The sequence below is a fragment of the Centroberyx affinis genome, unplaced genomic scaffold (genome assembly GCF_046629955.1).
Source record: "Centroberyx affinis isolate AG114_WGS23_722 - 3 ecotype Tasmania unplaced genomic scaffold, CSIRO-AGI_Caff_v1 ptg000478l_1, whole genome shotgun sequence".
In the NCBI taxonomy this organism is placed as follows: Eukaryota; Metazoa; Chordata; class Actinopteri; order Beryciformes; family Berycidae; genus Centroberyx; species Centroberyx affinis.
In genome coordinates, this window is record NW_027279135.1 from 225,136 (window position 1) to 247,124 (window position 21,989).

Sequence of the window (21,989 nt, forward strand, 5' to 3'; positions counted from 1 at the left end):
GACCAACAAACAAATGGCAAATGGACTGCATTTATATAGCGCTTTTATCCAAAGCGCTTTACAATATGCCTACATTCACCCATTCACACTCACATTCATACACCGATGGCGGCAAGCTACCACGCAGGGTGCTGGCGTAACCATCGGGAGCAATTTGGGGTTCAGTGTCTTGCCCAAGGACACTTCGACATGCGGACTGGAGGAGCCGGGGATCGAACCACCGACCGTTTGATTAGTGGACGACCCGCTCTACCTCCTGAGCCACCGCCGCCCCTACAACAACAACCCTGAAGTTGTTAGAAGTGTTGGTGTAATAAGAGAGTGTTGGTGTAATAAGAGAGCAGTAGTCAGAATAAGAGATTTAAGTGACAGATTTAGCCCTCTGTGCTTATCCACTCCCTACTGGTGTTACTGTATTAAGATTGATAATCTATTATGATCATATTACGTAAGATTACACAGACTACCACAAACCTGGTGTGAGCTACCAGGTAGCACAGTGGACTACCACCTAAATTTATGATTTGTTCACCCCTGCAAATACACATATACACACACACACACACACACACACACACACACACACACACACACACAGACAGACAAGCACGCACCTGGCCTTGAGACTTCTGCTTCTTAAGCCATGGCGGCAGGAATCGAGAGATTCCCTTCCCCTCTTTATCTTTTTCTTTCTCCTTCTTCTCCTCTGCTTCTGTCGTTGCGTTCTCAGCGTTCGCTACTTCCTGGGTTTCCTCTGTAGCCTTCTCTGATTGGTCAGGCTGAGCAGCTGATTCCTCCGCTTTCTCCTTCACCTCTGTCTCAGAACCCACTTCTGTTGTCATGGTGACACGTCAACCTGCAGAGAGACGCGAAGACCAATAGAAGAGTGTCACATGAATGCATAAATATCACAGATTAGGATCAGGGTCACATTTATCAAAATGTTGACTTGATTGTTTATTCCATTGTACGCTCATCTCACAGAATATGAAAAAATACTAATTCAAATTATGGCGTTGATACCTTGAATAACAAATGTAATTTGTTTTGGCTTTTGGTATGTCACAGAAAATCCAAGTGCCCCACTGATTTTGGCACCAAGATTAATTTTTCATGGTGCATAACTCTAGATTGGATTTTAGTCAGAAGAATCTTTTATAAATGAGGCCCTTGGTGCCCTGGTTTCTGGCTTTGAGAGAGATCAAAGTTTCAGAGTAAGAGAGAATGGCAGAGAGGCAGACAAAAAAAATTATCCTGGAGAAAATCTAAAGCTATCAGGTATATTACATGGCCAAAGCCTTCCTAAGCCCCTGCTATATGGGGAAACATAAGCTAAGAATAAAACACTCTAGGATAGTAGCCCAAAGCAGGGTAGATTTGTTTAGTTAAACCTGCACAAAAGGCTGCAAAATTAGTTTCAGAAACAAAATATCTTGGAAATAGAAGCCCTTGGGAAAAAGATTGAAAATATATGAAAGTTAAATTAGTTAGCTGATACCGGCTGTTTGGCTCACAGCTGTTAGCGCATGAGCTCATAAACGTTTAAAACGTTAGCTCATGAATTTTGTGGTAGCTGTCCAAAGTCTCAGTAGTATCAGTTTTTCTCTCTCTCTCTCCCTCTCTCTCTCACATGCAGTCACGCGCACACACACACATATAGTATATATACATAAATACATACACACACAACAAAAGCGAGTGAATGTCAATCTTAACATCTGAGTCATTCTTTTTAACCTGCAGCTGTGGTCAACCCGCCCACACACGCACGCACACCACTCTTCAACCCAAATATCCATGACAGCGCTGTCCACACACACCCTATCAGGCAGACAGATAAACTCATTCACCACGACACTAATAAGTTGATGACACTAGATAACCATGACATCGGTCTTGAGGGCAAGTTGAGGTCAGAATGCGCTAGGCTACCTTATGATGGAGTCTACCTGCATAACAAGCCTGCTTTAGCCTATATTCAACCACTTTACGTGTATGGGTGCCAATTATTCTACACAAATCATGCTCCGTGTTTCTTGCCCTCTCTCTCTGATTCCATTATTTATGATGTCTCTATTTTACCTTTGCCTATCTTACTAATTCTCTCTCCCTCTCTTTTCTGCTCTGCCACCTTCAATAAGAGAGGACACATGCAAACACACACACACAGTGGAGCAGTCATAGGGTACGTGGGTAGGGAGGGGGCGGGAGTAAAAATAGAACAGGTCTCCTTACGCATGATTGGCTAACGAGGCAGAGAGAGGAAAGTGAGAGAGAGGGGGTACAGAAAGAGAGGTGTGTGTGTGTGTATATGTGTGTGTGTGTCAGAGAAAGACTGTGTGTTTGTGTAGATGATTGGCTAATGAGGAGAAGAGATGAGTATATTAAGAGACAAAACACAAGACAAATAAAATTCACTTGGCTCTTTTATCTGTACCTACGAGGACCCAGGAGTAAGTTTCTCTGTCTTCTACTGTATTTTTTGTGATTTTTAAATGTAGGCCTATTTGCTGTTTGGCCCTTGTTATGGTCCCTTGGCCCAAGTTGCTTGTTATGGTAACAGATTAATTTAAGCCTAATCTACTCTTGAATTGTAAATCACTCTGGATAATAGTGTCAGCTAACTGACTTAATTGTTTGTTCTGTTCTTGATCCTTTACATTCTTTCTCTCCCTCTCAGTCCATACTATAGCCGTTATTGTGTGTGTGTGTGTGTTAGTCACAGTGAGAGAGAGAGAGAGAAAGAGAGAGAGTGTGTGAGTGTGTGACACTCACTCCACACCAATACATACACACAAACACACTCCTTGAGGCACCTCACACTATAGCATCATAGCATATCAGACATGTGTGGCACACATTCTGAAATAACAATGTCATTTAGGTTATTTGTCATTTAAACTTATTTGAAAGTTTCAGCAAGGGAACCACAACTACAGCGCACAACAAACAGAACATGTCAGATAAAAACACCGCATCTCCAGATATGTGAGCTGTAAGAGGTTAGTAAGAACGGCCTTATGCTCTTTGTTGTTGTTTTGTTATTGCAACTCATGCAATACTGAAACATGTAATGGGTTTTGAATAATCCTTGGCATCCTTAGCATTAATCAGCATATAGAAGACCATGTAATCTTTAAGTTTAAGCAAAAAAATGAAAGAGGCAAGATTTAGCCAGGGCATATGATGCAGCACTGGAAACAACAGGCATGGACACTCTCATTAGAAAATAGCTGTAGTAGCTGAAGCAGAGTAGAGTGTACATTCTCTTATCAACCAATCATCATCACATACAGCCTATCATTGATGCATTTGTCTATGCTGAAAAAACTTGCCCATGACCAAGTGTGACTGTGCACCACGTAGCCGTGTTGACCTGAACTGAAAGGTAGCTTCTATATGCACAAGGAAGGGGCATTTTTACATTTTAATTTATAAATCCTCACAGTCTATAGAGAAAACTGACAAACATGATCATTTCACAGTGCATTCCCAATTGGAAGCAGTAACACAAGACACTCAAATGAGGAAGTACACACAGGGACAAAACCAGCATACCCTGAAAACAAACTGAAATGTCAGGTGTGTTTAGGCTATCATCTGTGCTGGGTCTAAATAAAGTTTAAATCAACTTGAGTAGAGCTGCAACGATTAATCGATTAATCGATTAGTTGTCAACTATTAAATTAATCGCCAACTATTTTGATAATCGATTAATCGGTTTGAGTAATTTTTTAAGAAAAATAAGTCAAAATTCTCTGATTCCAGCTTCTTAAATGTGAATATTTTCTGGTTTCTTTACTCCTCTATGACAGTAAACTGAATATCTTTGGGTTGTGGACAAAACAAGACATTTGAGGACGTCATCTTGGGCTTTGGGAAACACTGATCCACATTTTTCACCATTTTCTGACATTTTATAGACCAAACAACTAATCCATTAATCGAGAAAATAATCGATAGATTAATCGACAATGAAAATAATCGTTAGTTGCAGCCCTAAACTTGAGCATAATTTGTGTCCCTGCATGTGCTTCCCCATTTGAGTGCCTTGCACAAGGTTATACTTTAAATTACCAAAGATCAAGGTATTTTAAATTGGCAAAAAATTGGCTTGGGAATTTCTATAGGCAATGGACTCAGTTCATGCCCAACGTATTCCTCTAATTGCCCAACCCTAAAGCAGAGTCATCAAAACAGGTCTGTTACTACATACTCTTCCTGCTGTTCTCAGTCATCTCAGAACATTGTGCTTCTCAATTGGCTAACTATCACTGTGTGTGTGTGTGTGTGTGTGTGTGTGTGTGTGTGTGCGTGTGTGTGTGTGTGTTTGTGCGTGAGTTGGCTGAAGAGTGCAGGTTTCTGCAAGATGTTCGTCACGGCCGCTTAGGCCCGTTTTAAACTCTCCCCCTCTCTCTCTACAACTGTTAAACTCAGGGAACCTCTTTCCATCTCTCACAATTCTCAACTTCACTCTCTCTCCAGCTCTCTCTCTCTCTCTCTCTCTCTCTCTCCATCTCTCTCTCTCTATCTTTCTCTTCTACTCTCCAGCCCAGGGTGCCTCTTTCTCTTTTTACCATTCACTAAATCTTCTCTCCACTCATCTCTCAATCCCTCTCTTCCGGGCCTCCTTTCAATCCCCTCCAATCTCCTACTCGCTTCATCTCCCTCTAACCCCCCTCCTGTTTATCTCTCTCTCTTTCTCTCTTCTTCCCACAGTCTGTTTGAACAATAGAGCTGACATTATTCTCTCTTTCTCTCCTGTCAGTCTCTCTCTCTCTCTCTATACATATACACTCTGAATAGTTTATGACCGTATCAGCATCTGTATGTATAACATCTTATGTAACCCTGTGTAAGGGAGCTGGCAGCCATCTCAGCAAAGTCTTCCAGTATATAAATGAGCTACAACTTAAACATGATAAAACAGATAGCAGCTAGACAGTATGGACCGGCTACATCCTTGGATCTGAGCGTCAGAAGCGATGTTTTAGAGTGTTTACTGGTGTTTTTGTATTGGTGTTTCGCCAAGAAAGCATCTCCCTATACAGAATAGCACATTTTTCCTAGAGGCAAGTACTACTCATATGTTGTCGTGTGTTTTATCTAACTATTTCACAGTCAATTAATTGTGTCCAAATAGGCAAGGGAAAACCCTGCAGATTCATGATAAACACACAGTGAGATACATAGCAAGTCTTGCCAATTGAATTAGATGAGGTATGGTTCTTTATTTATGCGTTTCTGCTGTGTGTGTGTGTGTGTGTGTGTGTGTGTGTGTGAGTGAGAACGAGAATGAGAGTGACTAAACCCAACTCAGCTGATCACTCTCTCAGTCTCCTTCTCTAAGACACACACTTACTTTTGTATTTGCTATGTGCTGTTTCAGGAAGCTTGTGTTTTAGTCATCATAAATAGATGATGGTTAACTAGCTCCCTGGCTAACATATAAGGCAGGAAAACAGAAACCAATTCTGTTTTTCATGGGAATTATTATTATGATTTGCTTGGCCAGAAACTACTAATTGTAGAAAATCTTAAATCTTAAAAAAAACAAAAAAACAAGTTTGCCTAAGTATTCAATAATTGGACAGGTGCATGACTGTGACAGTGATAGATTACTAACAGAAATGAAAAATTAACTTACACAGTGCTCAGTAACACTGATTGAACCCTTTAACCTACTTCAGGTTTTACTGTTGGACTCCACAAGACAGTATACCCATCCATCCATCCATTCATCTGTTCTCAACCATTCAAAGAAACCCCAGTCCCAATATTATCCTACGAATGCCTGAATGAATGGATAAATGGATTAAATGGATGGATGAATTGATGGACAGACATCTTACCTATCGTTGTCTCTCTATTCCCCTGTAGCTCCTGTCCTTTTGCCTCTTTCCTTTCTTTCTTCTCACCTCCTGTTTTCTTTCAGTCTCACTTTCTTTTTCCTCTCTCCTCTGTATTTATATACCGCTTTATCTCTTCCTTTATTTCTCTTTTCCACTTTCTCTTTCCTTCCTTCGTTTCCCAGCTCTTAGCTCACGCCTGCCCTACAAACTGTCATTGCCATTTTCACTCCTCTATCCTCTCCTTTCTTCGCTCCCTCAGTGCTCTGCGCCTGCTTCCCTCGGGAGCATCGCTTGGAGAAACGAGGGCAGAAAATGAGAGGGGGGGTGAGGGGTGGAAATGGAGAAAGGTAGAGCGACATGCAGATAGAGAAAGAAAGAGAGAGTGTGTGTGAGTGAAAGAGAGAGCAAGAGAGAGAGAGAGCAAGAGGGAGGTGAAAGTGAGGTGGATGAGGGAGAAAACAAGGTTACTGGGGAAGAAGAGAGTGAGAGAAGAGAGAGAGAGAGAGAGAGAGAGAGAGAGAGAGAGAGAGAGAGAGAGAGAGAGAGAGAGAGAGAGAGAGAGAGAGAGAGAGAGAGAGCCCACCCACTGAGCATATGTGCCAGAAGAGAGATTACTCATGGACACTAGCATGCTTCATTCTCGCTATATCCATTCAGTCCTCCATTCATCCACTAGTATGGAAACACTCGTTCCATCTATCCAACCATCCTTCACTTCATTCCCTTCTCTCTCTGTGTTCAGTTAGCTTATTGGATGACTGTTTATCAGAAACTATATTGCAACAGCAGTATCTCTCTCTCTCTCTCTCTATCCCTCCTCATGACATGATTCCAGTTAAACTTTATTAAACATCAGTTAATTATGTTGGACAACGAGGGCCGGCTCTAAACTGCTGGGGGCCCTAGGCAAAATTTTCTGAGGAGGCCCCTCTTGAGACAAATCCTACCCACCATTAAGCAATAAAGACTAGTACACCACATGTATTAGAAAAAAAAAAGTTACAAAAATAAATTAAAGGATGTGGGATGCCCTAGACATTTGCCTATTCAGGCTATAGGGGGCGCCGGCTCTACAGACAACATTACTCTTGTATTCACATTCAGAATCCCTTTGTATCCAACACAGAGAGGATCCATTACTTCATGGCTTTGGCCTGAAATATGTGGCATTTACATTTTACATTTCATCGACACACTTCTGGAGTGATTTATATTAAGTGCAACTCAAGAGTAAGTCAGTATGAAGCCTACTGTATTGTTCTCTCTAAGTACAAGACACCTCTAAGTACAAAACACAACAATACAATAGCTAGATGGAATTAAATTTATATTGTTCATTTTTGGGATTCAGCTGATGCAAAGTCGCTCCATAACGACTTGCAATGAGTACAATAGACTAAGCTGCTTCCTAAATCACCAACATTATAGGCAACCAATAGCAAGGAGCACAAAGGTCAGAGCCATACTGCCATGACAACATTCCTGTGACCATAGAAAAGTCATATAAGAGCAAAGTGCTAGGAAATGACAGAGCGGGTAGAAGAGATCTTTTTCTTTGCATTATCTTCAAGATAAGAGCAGTGTTTCCCCAATATACAGTATATTACACTATGGTGGGATGCCACCGTAAGATCATGACCCACCATGCTAAAAATATTTATAAAATGTTTTTTTTTTGGCAGAAATGGTCTCACTTGGCAGGCTAAGCTGCTGTGCACTGAGGTCTGTCAGAACCTGTGTATCAACATTCAGTAGCTTCTTAGACATTCAGTAGTTTTTTTATTAATCTAAATGCATTTCTGCCAAGACACACCTTCATGATCAAAGTGACAAATAGCGATGCGTGGTTGCAGACAGAGTAACACCAACCACACACTAGACTTAGCAGCAGGCAGCTCTGGAGCTGGTAGGGATTCAGTGTCTTGCTCGAGGACACTTCAGCAGGGAAGATGCTTGCCAACACAGGACTTGGACCTGGGTCAATCTGGTTGAAGCATGGTCTCTCTAACCACTAGGCCATCCTGCCAACTAGATATAATACAGTGGGGAACGGGAAACACAAAGTACTTCTTGAAGAGATGAGTTGTAGGAGTATTACTTCCTTAAAAGAAAGCACTGATATAACTTTTATTCTGGCTAAGAATAAAAGAGAGTATAACTTTTTGTTTAACCCCTCACACTTAATCTTTTTAACAAAGACACATGATGGTTGCACAGGTCACACAGACACACGCAAACACATGCACATGCACACACACTAGAGCTCCTCCACTTAAAAACTTTATTGCTGCCTGTCTAGGTTTCAGAGGTCGTTGTCATAGCAACTACAACTTCCTGGCCCAGCCTGTGGCTGAGAGGCAGAATTTTATGACAGAGAGAGACAGGAGTGAGTGCAACTTAAAAAAAAGAGTAAGAAAGACAATATAAACAGAGGTAAACTATGGCTTAAATTAGGGGCAGGTGATATGGCCAAAATATCATATCACAATCTTTTAAGGCAGTGCCACAATATGGATCACGATTTCTTTCATGTTGCTTTTCTAAGACTATTTTGCAAGTTCAACCCAACTGGTAACTATACAATACTCCATTAGCCTCAAAAGAAAACAAACACTGCTTAGAACATTCAAACATTTAAAACACAAAAAGAATAACTGAAAGACCATTAAGACCAGCCAAGTACTTTTTCCTACATATTTGAATGAATACCACAGTTTCAAAAGGTTGACGATACAGGAGTGCAATTTTGTAAATTATCAACATTCAGCAAATTCTAGCCTATGCCAATTTGTTAGCTTGTCCAAGCAATCACAGACTCAGCAATCTACCAAAACATATGAGAGAAGGGGTGCACATGATACTTTGTGGGCTAAGAAGCGAGTTTTGGATGACACTAAAGTTTAGATTTTGCTGGGAGACCTTTATTGTGACGGGCTGCATGTGCTGTGCGTGCAAGAGCGTGAAGGCGACCTCATCAGCAAGCTAGTATCAGTGTTAGCTCCCAGCTCCCGAAAGCTGCATTTTGGGAAAACAAAAAACTTTATTGGGACCTTGTGGAACTGCTAACAGGATATTAAGGCCTAGGAGGAAGGGTGAAAGTTTGAGCCACTACGGGCCACCACAACATGAAGGGCTTGGTAATATATAAGTCTTTGGGATGCTAGTAATGGCTTGTCCAAATAAACTGACCTGGGCAAAGTGAGACCGTTACACTGTGAAAGTAAAGACTATGATGAATGAATGCATTGCAAATTATAGGCTACATGGACTGAGATAGAACGTAACACAATACTTACAATCTCTCTGTAATGGCAGATTGTAAAATCGTCATTTCGCCCACCCCTGGTTTAAATGGCTTTCACATTTCTCTTCATTGTTTATTATCTAGCAAAGCAGAAATGACATCCCTCACCCCAACACACACATACACCCGCCACAGTCTGTGGGGCAGAGTGGGAGCAGACAGGGGAGGGGCTGGTTGCCATAGCAACGGCATTCATAGACTACAACAATAAATCCCCATGGAGACATGAGATTACCGCAGCAAAAATACAGATTACTGGGCAAGCACAGAGATGACAATAGAGATTATTACCGTGCCTAAAACCATGTCAAACTACAACAGATTTATAGCCGATGTTACATGGTAGACCTACAATAACTACAACAACTAATTTTCCCTCCCTCCCTCCTCTCATCTCATCTCTTCTTACCCCCACACTGATGCACCACACCCACTAGAAAAGGCTACTCATCTCACAGCTGGTGTGTGTGTGTATCAAAATATCAAATGTGCATCAAATGTGTTTCTGTGTGAGGAAAGACATAGACATAGATAGAGAGAGAGAGAGAGAGAGAATGAACAGGAAGTCATCATCATGTCGAGTCCTCTGGGGCAACTCGGGTTCAATTAACTGCTGTTATTATGCCATAACATTACAAACCACATCCAAGGGTGTGGGGAGCTCTGTATGTGTGTGTGTGTGTGTGTGTGTGTGTGTGTGTGTGTGTGTGTGTGTGTGTGTGTGTGTGCGTGCACGTGCACACACATGTGTGTGCGTGTGTGTAGGGTGGACCCAGTCAGTGTATTAGCTGGAGAAACCAGCTGTTTTCTACCTCTTGGCATCACACACACTCATACACACGACACCGCCCACACCCAAGATGTAATGGAATGATATCATAGCTCAATCCCCCCAACACACACACACAAAAGACAAACATAAATTTAACTTTTACTAGTGAATACTGAAAACTGATTCACCAAGCTAACAGCTTTTCAAACTATTTGACCACAATCTGACAACTGGCAGTTACTGAGCCCCAGTTTGAGGCTGACCAGACACACATACACACACACACACACACACACACACACACACAGTGCAGAATCCTAATCCATGCTGTTCCCTTGTACTATCTGTCCATCTGTCATGCTATGACACATGCACACAGACAGACCAACACATGCATAACAAACACATAGACACACACACTAAAACATATGCAGACAGACACACAGACACACAGACAAAAACACCATCACAAACACCCCTATGCTCACACACACTCGGTTATGGGCTTGTGTTTTCGGTCACATTCTGACTCATAGTCACACACACACACTCTCTGGTGGTGTTAAAATTCTGAACATCCCTGTCCCTTACACTGCCCTCTGACACTCAAACTGAGGATTACACACAGGATTATCCTTGTGTATATTTGTCTGTCTGTCTGTCTGTCTGCCTGCCTGCCTGTCTATCTGTCCATCTATTCCTCTTACTCTCCATCTCTGTCTGTCTCTTCCTCTACTCTTAGCTAGGCTATAGCCTACCTGGTTTTGACTGTATTCCAGTTTCCAAACAAGTGGAAAATAGAATAAATGACTAGGCTATGCAAAACATTGAGAATCACAACATCTCTCTATCTCGTTGCTGTTTTAAGTTTGAGCTGCTGGTGTCCTAGCAAATGAAAGGTTAGCCCACAAGTGATGCTTTTACGACCAATACTATATCATTACTGACAACTAACAACTGCTATTGTCCGCTGCAAAACTCTTCTCTTCAACAACACAAGTACATTCTATTCAACTCTATTCTACTCTGCTAAACTCTCCTATTCAGCACTACAAACACTGTCCAACAATACTAAGCCTACAAGTTCTACTCTATTGTATTCAACTCTATTCAACACAACATAATGTACTATATTCTACTTCGTGAGTACTATTTTTGATGCTATGTTGTACGATTACGTTCTACTCTACTTTTCTCATTTCACATTTTTGATGCTCTTATCCAGAGCAACTTACAATATTCTATTCATTCATCTCTCACTCTCTCTTTCTCTTTCTCTTTCTCTCTCTCCGTTTTTCTGTGAGAATAATGGGTCAGCTCATAACTACTATTGTTAACTGCTAAACTCCCCTATTCAGCGATTAGGGCAGTCAGCCGCAAGTGCCCTGTCTGTGTGAATGTGTATACGTGTGTGTGTGTGTGTGTGCAGGGGAGCGTGAGAGAAAAGAGAGAGAGTATGGGTGGGTCACACAAGTGCACATGGACATGAGAGGCGATACAGTTTACTCTGTGTGTGAGAGGGAGTGAGAAAGGTGGAAACAAGAGAGGAAGAAATCAAGCATGAGCTGGCGAGAGAGAATGTGTGAGTGTGAGTGTGTGTGTGTGATTGTGAGTGAGTGAGAGAAAAAGAGAGAGAGAAAAAGCACAAGTCAACACAGTCTCTCCTGACACCAGTGGGTGTGGTGTTGCCATGGTAATGGACATCCCATAGAGGGTGGAAACAACAGGTGTCTTAGTAAAGCAAATTACTTCATGGGCATCAAGGCTCGTTATTATTGCCGACTAGCTAAGATGGCAGAGACATTTTAAAAAATTGATGAGCATGAACTGAAAAACATCCTATCCTTCTGGTGTAGAGTAGAGAGTAGGCTAGATGTGTGAATAACTGATTAGGGGTTGAGAGCCTCAAAATCAGCTCTCTCATTTTGGAATGGATTTATCTTTTCCTTGCTTGCTCTTATCAAACTTCTGGCTCACTGCTGAAAATATGTTTTGATGAAACAAAATCAAAGCTATTCCTGTTTTACATTGTGTGATCAAATTGTTAGAATTTGAAGGTGTGCTAACATCAGTATATACATGTATTATTGAAAGAAGAAGAAGAAGAAGAAGAAATGAGTTCATTCAGCACTGCTGTTAATATCCAAGAACAGAAGTAAACATAATGCAAGAAACATTTGTCTGTAGCACTATTAGGACCTCCTCTCTATTGATCAAGCAGTGAGAAAGCATAACACTCCAGCACACACACACACACACAGCTGACTTTCATTAATTTCCTGACCACTGCTTAACCCTAACCCCTTACCCCTAACTCTAAAATAAGCATTTCCTCTTGTGAGGACCATCAAAATGTCCTCATTTTCTGAGGATTATACTCTTCTTTCTATTATTGTGAGGACATGTGGTTCCCAAAATTAGAACACACACACACACACATTATGTGACATGTAGCAACCAGCTCTTCCCAGGCAGTAGTGTTAGGTCAATGACTTGGCCAGTTGGATTCTTTGGGCTTGTAGTATCAGCTAATCCCATGCCAGTGACCTCTGACCTCTAATCAGGAAGCAGGAAGTGTAGTAATGAAGCAACTTCTTTCCCTCCTACTCTTTTCCCCAGTTCATCCCTCCATCGGTTATCATTTCTGCCCCCCATATCTCTCTCTCTCTGCTCAAGATTCATTAGGAACGTGTCCCTGTGTATTCTCACAATAAAAACAGGAAATGACCAAATGCAAAACATCCGTATGGTCATGTTTTTCCTCCGTCTCTGAACACTAGTGTTCTTTGATTGGGCCCATGGAAAACTGTCTGACAGAAGAGAACATCCTCTATCCCTCCCTCAGTTACACCCCCGCTCGCTCTACCATTTCCCTCACACACACACCTTTGTTAATCCTCTCTCTCTCCCTCACACACAGAGTTCACTAGGTTCTTTACACCCTCTCCAGAACTTTTTACAACCTTGAGAGCTTCTCAAAGGCCACTAATGAGAAAAAATTAACTGGCTTGCTCTCTCTCTCAAACTCCTTGCCGCCTCTCACCTTTCACTTCCTTTTCTTCCCCTCATCCCTTCCACTTTGTCTCTCCCGGTACCCCCCTCCCCTCCCTCTCCTCTCCCTCTCCCCTCCCTCTCCTCTCAAGCCCTTCATTGACTTTTTTCTGAATGAATGAACAAATTAATGAATGAGGATAAAAATGGATGAATGGTTAAATGGATAAATGAATGCATGAATGAATGAACAAAAGAGGAAAAAAAAAAAATTAAGGATCCCTTTTTGATCTAATCAGAACATGGACTCCCTAAAAATCCTAATGAAAAGAACCATACACTTAAATTACCAATACATCTGTTTCCTTCACTGATCTATCATATTCTACTCTTTAAAAAGATTAGCCTATGTTCCATTACTCCGCAACATTGTGTCATTTGCTGTTCTATTATGTTCTTGGTGATATATGAGGAACAAGTGCTCAGTGAGTTTATTGGACAGAAATAAGCCATCAGAGGATCTCGTCATCACTGTTTTTCTTTAAATTTGAGTGAGCAATGTGAGGAAATGTCAGAGAAGAACACACTATAAAGGATTTTTGAATCAGATATCCGTATTTAAAGCACAATATCATCCATTTCTCTGCTGATATAGACGTGTGTTAAGATGTCCTTGTATTGCTCCCTCAGAGATAGCTTTCAACAGATGAGGGATCTGCCGGGTCCTACCCTGCTCTGCTCTGGTCAGTCCCTCTCTGTGAGAATGTCACCCTATGCTGATTAATCTGTTTTTAACTATGTTTGGCCCCCTGCCAAAGCCACAGGCCCACGCTCCCTCTCTCTCCCTCTCTCTCCCTCTCTCTCCCTCTCTCTCTTTCATTCTATCGTTTCTTTCAGAACAGGACACTTGCTGGGGGAAGGCGGTTTGTCCTCTTTCTCTGCTGCAAAATGTTACCCTTCAACACAAGGATATTCTATTCTTCTCTACTTGACTCTCCAACAAAACAAGACTACTCCACTAAACTCCACGGTTCAACAATATTTATAAGTTCTACTCTATTCTATGTAACTCTATTAAACTCACCCGCTTGACACTACTAATATAATGTACTCTAGTCTACCTCATGAGTACTATTATTGCTACCATCTTGTACTATTACATTCTACTCTACTTTTCTCATTTTACATTTTTTGGCATTTAGCTGACGCTCTTATCCAGAGCAGCTACCTATCTCCCCCTCCCTTTCTGTCCCCTTCTCACACACATCCTCTCCATCCCTCCTTCTCTCAACCCATTTCACTCTTTCAACCCCCCGCCCGCCCGCTCGCCCCCCTCCTTCCCTCACTCTTTCTGTAGCAGTAATAAGCTGAACATTGCATTACAGTTTCCATTCATCCGTGCCTCTCTGATCTTCTCTGTGTGAATACCAGTCCTGCGGTGCCGGCCCGCCGAGCAGCCCTGAAAGCTAGAGGCTAATACTCATTGGTCACGGCTGACTGCTACACTGTAAAATATGTCTATCTTAGTAGCTGTGACTGTCCCAGTGTCACTACAAGCATTGCCGAGCTGAAAACTTGCATTATGATTTGCTGTCATAGCCATTTGACTGACAGCCGGGCAACAAAATCAATATCACAACTAAATGGATACCTTTTGATTTTTAGTTGGCATTTGTAACACTGCGAGGGGGAAGTTTTGTTCATATGCTCTTTACTTTTCCAACATGGCATTGTCAGCATTATGCATTGAAAACAAAACCCCCCACCCCATCAGTCTGGACAGTGTATGTGGGACAATTGGGTTATCTATGTGTGTGTATGTGTGTGTGAGAGCTGATGTGATGTGTTCAGTTCCTGCTGAAGAGACAGGGTCAGGACGAAAACACACACACACACACACGGATGTTCCCATAGCCTTTCCGAATGGTTAGGCAATATCTCTCTCTCTCTCTCTCTCTGTGTGTCACTCTCACTCAGTCTCTCTGTTCTCTCTCTCTCTCCCTCTCTCTCCTCTTCTGTCTCTCTCACTCTCGCCCACTTCCTCTCTGTTTCTCTCTTTCCTCACCATCTCCCTTTCTCTTTTTGTCACTCTTTCTCTCTCTACTTCCCATCTTAGTCTCTCTTTCGCTGTTTGTGTCTCCCCAGCTTCCCCAGTGCGTGTATGTAAGTGTCACAGTATTTTTCCCTATATTTAATCAGCAGCGACAACATACCAGGGACTGTTAGGAAGATATGAAGACAATAAAAGATGCACTATCCAGTCTTCTTGTCCCTCTAATAAGTAAGTCCATTGTGAATATGTCAAATTAGTCCTTATATCACAGCACACGCATTCAAACACACTCAAGAGAGGATCTGTTCTTTATCGTCAACACATCTCTTCCGACGATGCCCTTTCATGATAACATTTAATAGTTATTATTGCTGACATCCCGCAGAAACTGTGTCTCCAATTTAACTTTTGTCTTTTAACTTCCATTATAGTACAGCTGACATTATCGCCGAAATCTAGAGAATGCTTGGTCCCAAGGTAATAAAGCTAAGAAAAAAATTAACTTGAAAAAACTGCATTCCAAATTGTCATGTCATAAGATCGGGCCTACATTGACATGAAAAGTTTTTAAATACAAGGTTTATGCATGACAGCAGCAATACTAAGAAGACAAAATATATGCATTCATGCTGGCTAGCCTAGTGTTAGTTCCAGCTATCTTTAATGAGGAGATTCTCCCACCAGAACAACCAATTAAGGCTTCTCATTAGTGGGTATGACAGAGCCAGCTCCACAGAGTCCCACTGTTCTACACATCCTGAGAGTCTGAGAATGAACATGGCTCCTCTGATTATAGATACACTATACACAGAGACGGCTACACAGGAAAAACACGCCAGCGGGATGCAGACACATCCACCGCTTGCTTCCCCTTATAGCTTCCCATCCAAACCAGGAATCATTACTGTCTGTTTACATTTGTTTTGTATTGAGCACAAATAATCCAAAATATGTTTAAAAAGACTTTTGGCTATTCATTATGATAAGTTAAAAAAGGTGCTGAACATGTGGAGTTTAGTAGAGTAGTATTTGTATTGTTCAATAGGGAAGTTTAGTAGTAGAGAGTAGAAGAAACTTCACTAAAATGATCTTGTCTTTTACCCTGACGAAGGCCATAAGGCTTTGGATCTTCTTTTCCTCAAGACTAGAAGACCCATTTTCCATAGGGCACCCAACCCTACTATCTTAACCATTAGAAGCCAAGAAGCTTTCCAGACTCCTGTCTGTTTTACAAGAACTCCTTTTTAATTTGTATACTTGTCTCCGCTGCCAACAAACTGAAGAATGGCAAGAACTGCCAACTTTGAAATAAGAAAACATAGAAAACATTTATAGCAGTTAGAGAATTAGTGCAGTTGTACAGTTAAGCAGTCATACCCCATAAGTGCCTTGTGGGCCAGCCATGTGTATGTTTATGATACAGGCCTAGTTAATACTCTACTACAATAGCAGGGAAATAATCAGTACAACATAAAAAGCAGGAAATAATTGGAAATGATGAATAACAGGACCAGGAAAATGAATGGGAGGTTAGCTCCAAATCTCGCCCTCTCATTAATGTTGCAAGCATTAAACCAGCTGGAACTGGATGAATGAATGGAAGGATGGATGATTTCGTTATATAATTTATCAATTTCACAGTGTTTCCTCTTGGCTTTTAGAAAGGTTTTGGTGGCAGAGAGCACAGTCTTGCCCTTCGTATTCTAACAAATTGACAAAACCACAGACAGACAGACATACACCACTATAACTATAGAGTTGGAAAACTAGTGCTTCTTCTCTCTTCTCTTTCCCCAGTGACAACCCTCCTGTCTTACTCTATCCTGGCCTGCCCAGCTATCCTCCATTTCTCCTTCCCACCCCACCTTACAGGAGAGAAGAGGGCGGCTGACACTAAAGCTAGGTAGTGCTGATTAAGGTGATGACTAGTTGGCTAGACACACACACACACACACACACACACATACAGAGTTAGGGTTAGATTTAAGAGGGTGGTTGTTAATAGCACTAGCACACTGCCAGCCACCCTACTATTAGGGTGTCTGTCTGTCTGAGTTGTTCTCCATCGTTTGAATGCTGCAGCACACATGAAACACTGAATTCCTATGCACACACACCTAACAGTTGATTGTTGGTAAACACTTAGTATGATCCTGCAAGAGGACACAAATATAGCATCAAGAGATGCTGGACAACAAGCAAACTGCATTAGCACTGAAGGTGGGAAAGTATGTACATGGATTGAATTGTTAGAATTTACTTAAGTTAATGTAATATGTATGTTTGCCACTGACTTTCTACACGTCAGCAAAATCTTCAGCTCAGTCCAATCTGTCTGTTGATTTGTTGGCCTGCCTGTCACTCCATTTGTTTGCTTGCCTGCCTGCCTATCTGTCTGTCTGTGAACTAGTTGAGCCCCTTGCCATCTGTCAAACAATGTATGGCTTCTATGGATTTGAGTGGAAAACACACACACACACGTACACACAAACACACACACACGTACACACGTACACACACACACACTACAGACCTAGATTTCACAATTATAGCTCATATTTCTGGTACATGATGCAATAAACTAGTAATTTCCCAATGTATGTCAACAAAATAGGTTACATCGTGGCCTATTTTGGCCAAGGGGACACTGTTTGGCTGTCTACATTAAAAGAGGGGAAATACTGTAGTGAAAACCCCAAATCCTGAGAAACACTTAATATCATATCCCTGATTCAGTTGTCCTGGCTCAGCTACGTTCAATAGCCTTTCATTCAACCTAACAATTTTGTAGTAACACAGGCAAATCCATTCCAGTACCTAGACCCTGCACTACTCACCTGCATAGCACTAGCTCAAAGTAGACAAATAGTAGCAAGAGTGTGAGTAGTATGAGACTGTAATTCTGACAGAAACAGGAGTGCAGTGGAGGGCAGCTTACCTGTCTTAGGTGAGGGTTTACCCTTTTCAAGCCATTTATAAAACATTATACCAGATATGTGAAAGCATAGTATGGCAAACATCATCTTCAAAACACTATTACTCAAGTATCATTGCTACTAGTTCATATGGGTGTTCTGAATATCTTGGTTGTCAATTGGAGATGACGGTTTGCCCACCTCTAATTTTACCACTAACTTGCATCACTGGACACAGCCCAACCTTAATACTATTCTGACTTAATTGAATTCAGCAACTAAAAAACAACCACGCAGGATTCCCAGGAATCTTTGCAAAACACTTTGCAACCTGAAACGATATCAGTGCTTTCAAAATAATAAAACAACGTGTTGAAACAACCATCTGGCTTTGCTACAGTTGGAGGAGGCACTGACCCAACTACACAAGGGGGTCCATGTGAGTAACACCGTTGCACAAGAGGCAAAAACCGAGTTGAAATGATATCATTGTTTTCAACAGCCTGATGCTTTCAAACAGCCATCTGGTATTATAACTTCAGCTGAAGAGAGCAGAGACCCTACTCCAGGAAATGTAAACTATTGTCCTACAGAACGGTGACGGATGTTATCATTGTTTTCCAACGTAACGTTTACGTTAACATGTTTAGTTACAAGAACCAACCGCCAAACGTTAACTGTTACCGTTAGCGGTAGAATTCACCTTAGCGTTACTACACAAGGAAATGCCCACATCAGTAACGCGGTCTCTTCATTTGGAAAAAGATTAGTTTTATGGATTTTTAAACACATACAATGATTTAGAGTTAAACATTTCGACGAATCTTTGATGCCAGGCACATAAAACACATTGGGACAAGAAATAGCGAGATATAACGTTGTTTAGATCACAATAATAGGGTTAATATGGAAGATAGGCGCCATGAAATGTTTGCATCGAAGGTATGACTGCAACAACGAATAGCGGATTTCAATGGGAAGCTTTGCTGCTTGTTTGACCATTTTAGAAAGCTGCTACTACTGTGGTTGTTCTTTAACAATGTGAGCTCATGTAAGGTAGGCTGAGAACAAATTCATTTAATGCTAGATATCGACTATTTCCTTCGCAAAATGTCCAAAAGGCATCGAAACAGATGCAGTCGCTGATGTAGTAATCACGTGGTTTAAAAGGGGTAAAATTAAACGTTACCTGGTGTGATTTCCAACGATGTGTAAAGCAAACTTTTCCAAACGTGGCCTCCCAGTCTATCCCTCTCCAAAAAATGTGTGCCACTCTCTCTCAGCCTCCAAAAATCTCAACTCCACTCCACACCGAAAATCTGGCGAGGGCTCAAAGCAAACCTGTCCATCATACTCAAGACCCGCCCGATACAGTGAAAAACATCTTTTAGACGGTTCTCATTGGCTCGGAGGGGTTACTGTATCAAATTTTGAGAGGTGATTGGTCGGCTGAGCTGTCAGTTTCGTATTGGAGGGACGTTAGTTGCAGATGTGGCAGTGCTGCTGTGGTAAGTTAGCTCCCTCTAGAGGACGAATTGAGTCACTGCATTATGTTGCTGCTGTATTTCAATGGTTTTAAAGTTTTAAAGGACCCTTCCAAAATATATTTTCTAACGATTCAAATCTGATCTGAATGTTTTAACCGTTATTTATCCACGCATATTCTTCTCCATCAACATCATCCTCACTTTGGAGCTGCCCAGTACAACCACTCTTCTACTGGTGGCCACTGAGCGGCTATACAGAAGTATTTGGGGGTGCCTTGCTCAAGAGCACCTCAACGATAGCTGTTAAGGGAGGAGAGATTGTTACTCATTCACTTTCCCCAACCATATTTTCCCTGCCAGTTCAGGAAATCAAAATCATCTAACAGAATTCACACTAAGTAAATAACTGATTAGCCTACAGTGTTTAATTAAGCCTATCTTACATTGCAAGAACGTGATAAGGCATGGATGCCTGCTGATATTGAGTGTACCTGGAGTGACTATCTACAGTCTTCTGTCTAATGTGTCTTTTGCACTGTATCTGAGGAGTGTTCAGCCCTTGTACCATGTAATAAGTACATACAGTAAGTAGGCTACTGCGTAATCATTGTTTTGTGACAATAGAAGAGCTGCAATAGATCCTTAAGGTCACTGTTGAAACCCACACCTGAAATCTATCATTTAATTATTTGACTCATCGCTTGCGTCTTCCTCATTCTTTTCTCCTTCCTTCTCTCCTCAGCTCCCTCACACACACACACACACACACACACACACACACACCTGGTACTGCATACCACAAGGTATGCACTCTCTCTTGTATTGTACTCTCTCTCTCTCTCTCTCTCTCTCTCTCTCTCTCGCTCTCTCTCTCACACACACACACACACACACACACGCACACACACGCACACAGATTACAGAAGCTCAACTAATTGGCTTATAGAGTAACACAGCATGGAGATTTGACAGCTACGGCAGAGGAGGAGAGGAAAACAACCACAAAAGAATGACAGCCGAAACTGAAGTAGAGTGACAGTAAAAACCACAGAATTAGTGGAATGATATTAGAAATTCTCTTCAGAAATCACCATATGGTAGAGGCCTGTCAGGTAGGAGACGCAAGAAAGACAGCAGGCTGGCTGGAGACAGTAGAAACATGTCGGCTTGGAAACCGCCACAATAGAATGACTGGAGAGGCAACCACAGTAGAGTCACAGAAGAAACGTGATAGATTGGACACAACCACAGAAATATGATTATAGGATAGGACAATCACACAAAAATGGCAACAGAAAAGAGCAGTTTGAAAACAGACATGAATAGAATGACAGCTGAAATCATCACAACGTGCAGCCTGATTTGGGTCCCAAGCCATCATTTGAGAAACTTGGAGGAAATCAGGTAGATTTTCAGGAGACTCACCATTAGAAGAGCAGCATGGATCAGTAAGAGGGGTCCAGCAGGCCAGCAGAGTGCATGTGTACACAGATACACACACACACACACACACACACACACACACACACACACACACACACACACACACACACACACACACACACACACACACATACAGACACGCAGGGACGCAAGGAGAGACAAAAAGGCAGAGAATCAGACACTGGATTGGACGTCGGAGCTTATTTCACATCACTGCAGACATTTTTGCCAATTGTCTTTATTTTATGAGATGTGTTTCTTTTACACATCTTATATACATATCTTACATTTATTAAACATACATTATTTAGACTTTAAAAGCAAGGTCAAGTAAGGATGAATTACAATATCATTTAGCCCAATTATTATTATTACCCCCAGGTGAAAAAATAAATATATATTTCCATGACTACTTGTTTGGTCAAGTCTAGTTAAGTTTATTTGTATAGCCCTGTATCACAGTTACAGTCTCAAAGGGCTTCACAACGCCTTATGAAACCTTATGAAACAATAAATGAAAAGGACACCCTCCAACCTGAGACCCTCTATGAGAACAAGACAAAATGGAGGAAACCTTGGGAAGCACTTCGATGGTCAGGTGTGCAATGGGTGCTGAGAGTGGGAAAACAAAGATTAAATGCTGATAAAAAAAAAGAAAAAAGAACATATGGGGCACTCTGGTGGCTCAGTGGTCCATGGCGTGTACCATGTAAACGCAATGTCCTGGGTTCAAATCCGGCCCAGGACCTTTGTTGCCAGTCATCTCCCTCTCTCTCCCAATATTTCCTATCTATATCTACTTTGAACTATATAATAAACATAAAAATGCCCCCCAAAAAAGAAAGTTGTTAAATTATTTGAACACTGTTGGTATCAAGTCTGCTCATCGGTGGGAGCGACACAGTTGATTGGTGTACAAGACTCTGGTTAGGAGCAGTGTAGCGGTTTCAGCCTTAACAATTCGTTTTCAGCTGCAGTCTCAGGTTTGGCTGTAGTAGGTCACATGTAAAGGCTTCCAGGACAGTAAAGTGAAAAAGACTAAACACAACAGACCTCCTTTCTAGCACAAGAGCAAACATATTCTTGTAGCCACAGCTTATTGACATAATATCCACATGTAAAGAGGGTGTAAAGAGACACACCCAGAAAGCTAAATTTAAGTTACCTCCCTG

General features: G+C 41.6%; 1 protein-coding gene across 1 annotated transcript in view; it reads right to left on the reverse strand.

Moving 5' to 3' along the window:
* The window catches only part of epb41l2 (erythrocyte membrane protein band 4.1 like 2), a 59,339-nt gene extending 40,132 nt beyond the window's left edge, over nt 1-19,207 (reverse strand). Inside the window, exons 1-2 of the mRNA XM_071517242.1 lie at nt 19,077-19,207; nt 615-856 (exon numbers count right to left, since the gene is read on the reverse strand). Coding sequence (XP_071373343.1) covers nt 615-842 — 228 coding nt within the window. The 5' untranslated portion in view covers nt 843-856; nt 19,077-19,207. The remainder of the gene's footprint in view (nt 1-614; nt 857-19,076) is intronic.
* Nucleotides 19,208-21,989: the final 2,782 nt, after the last annotated feature.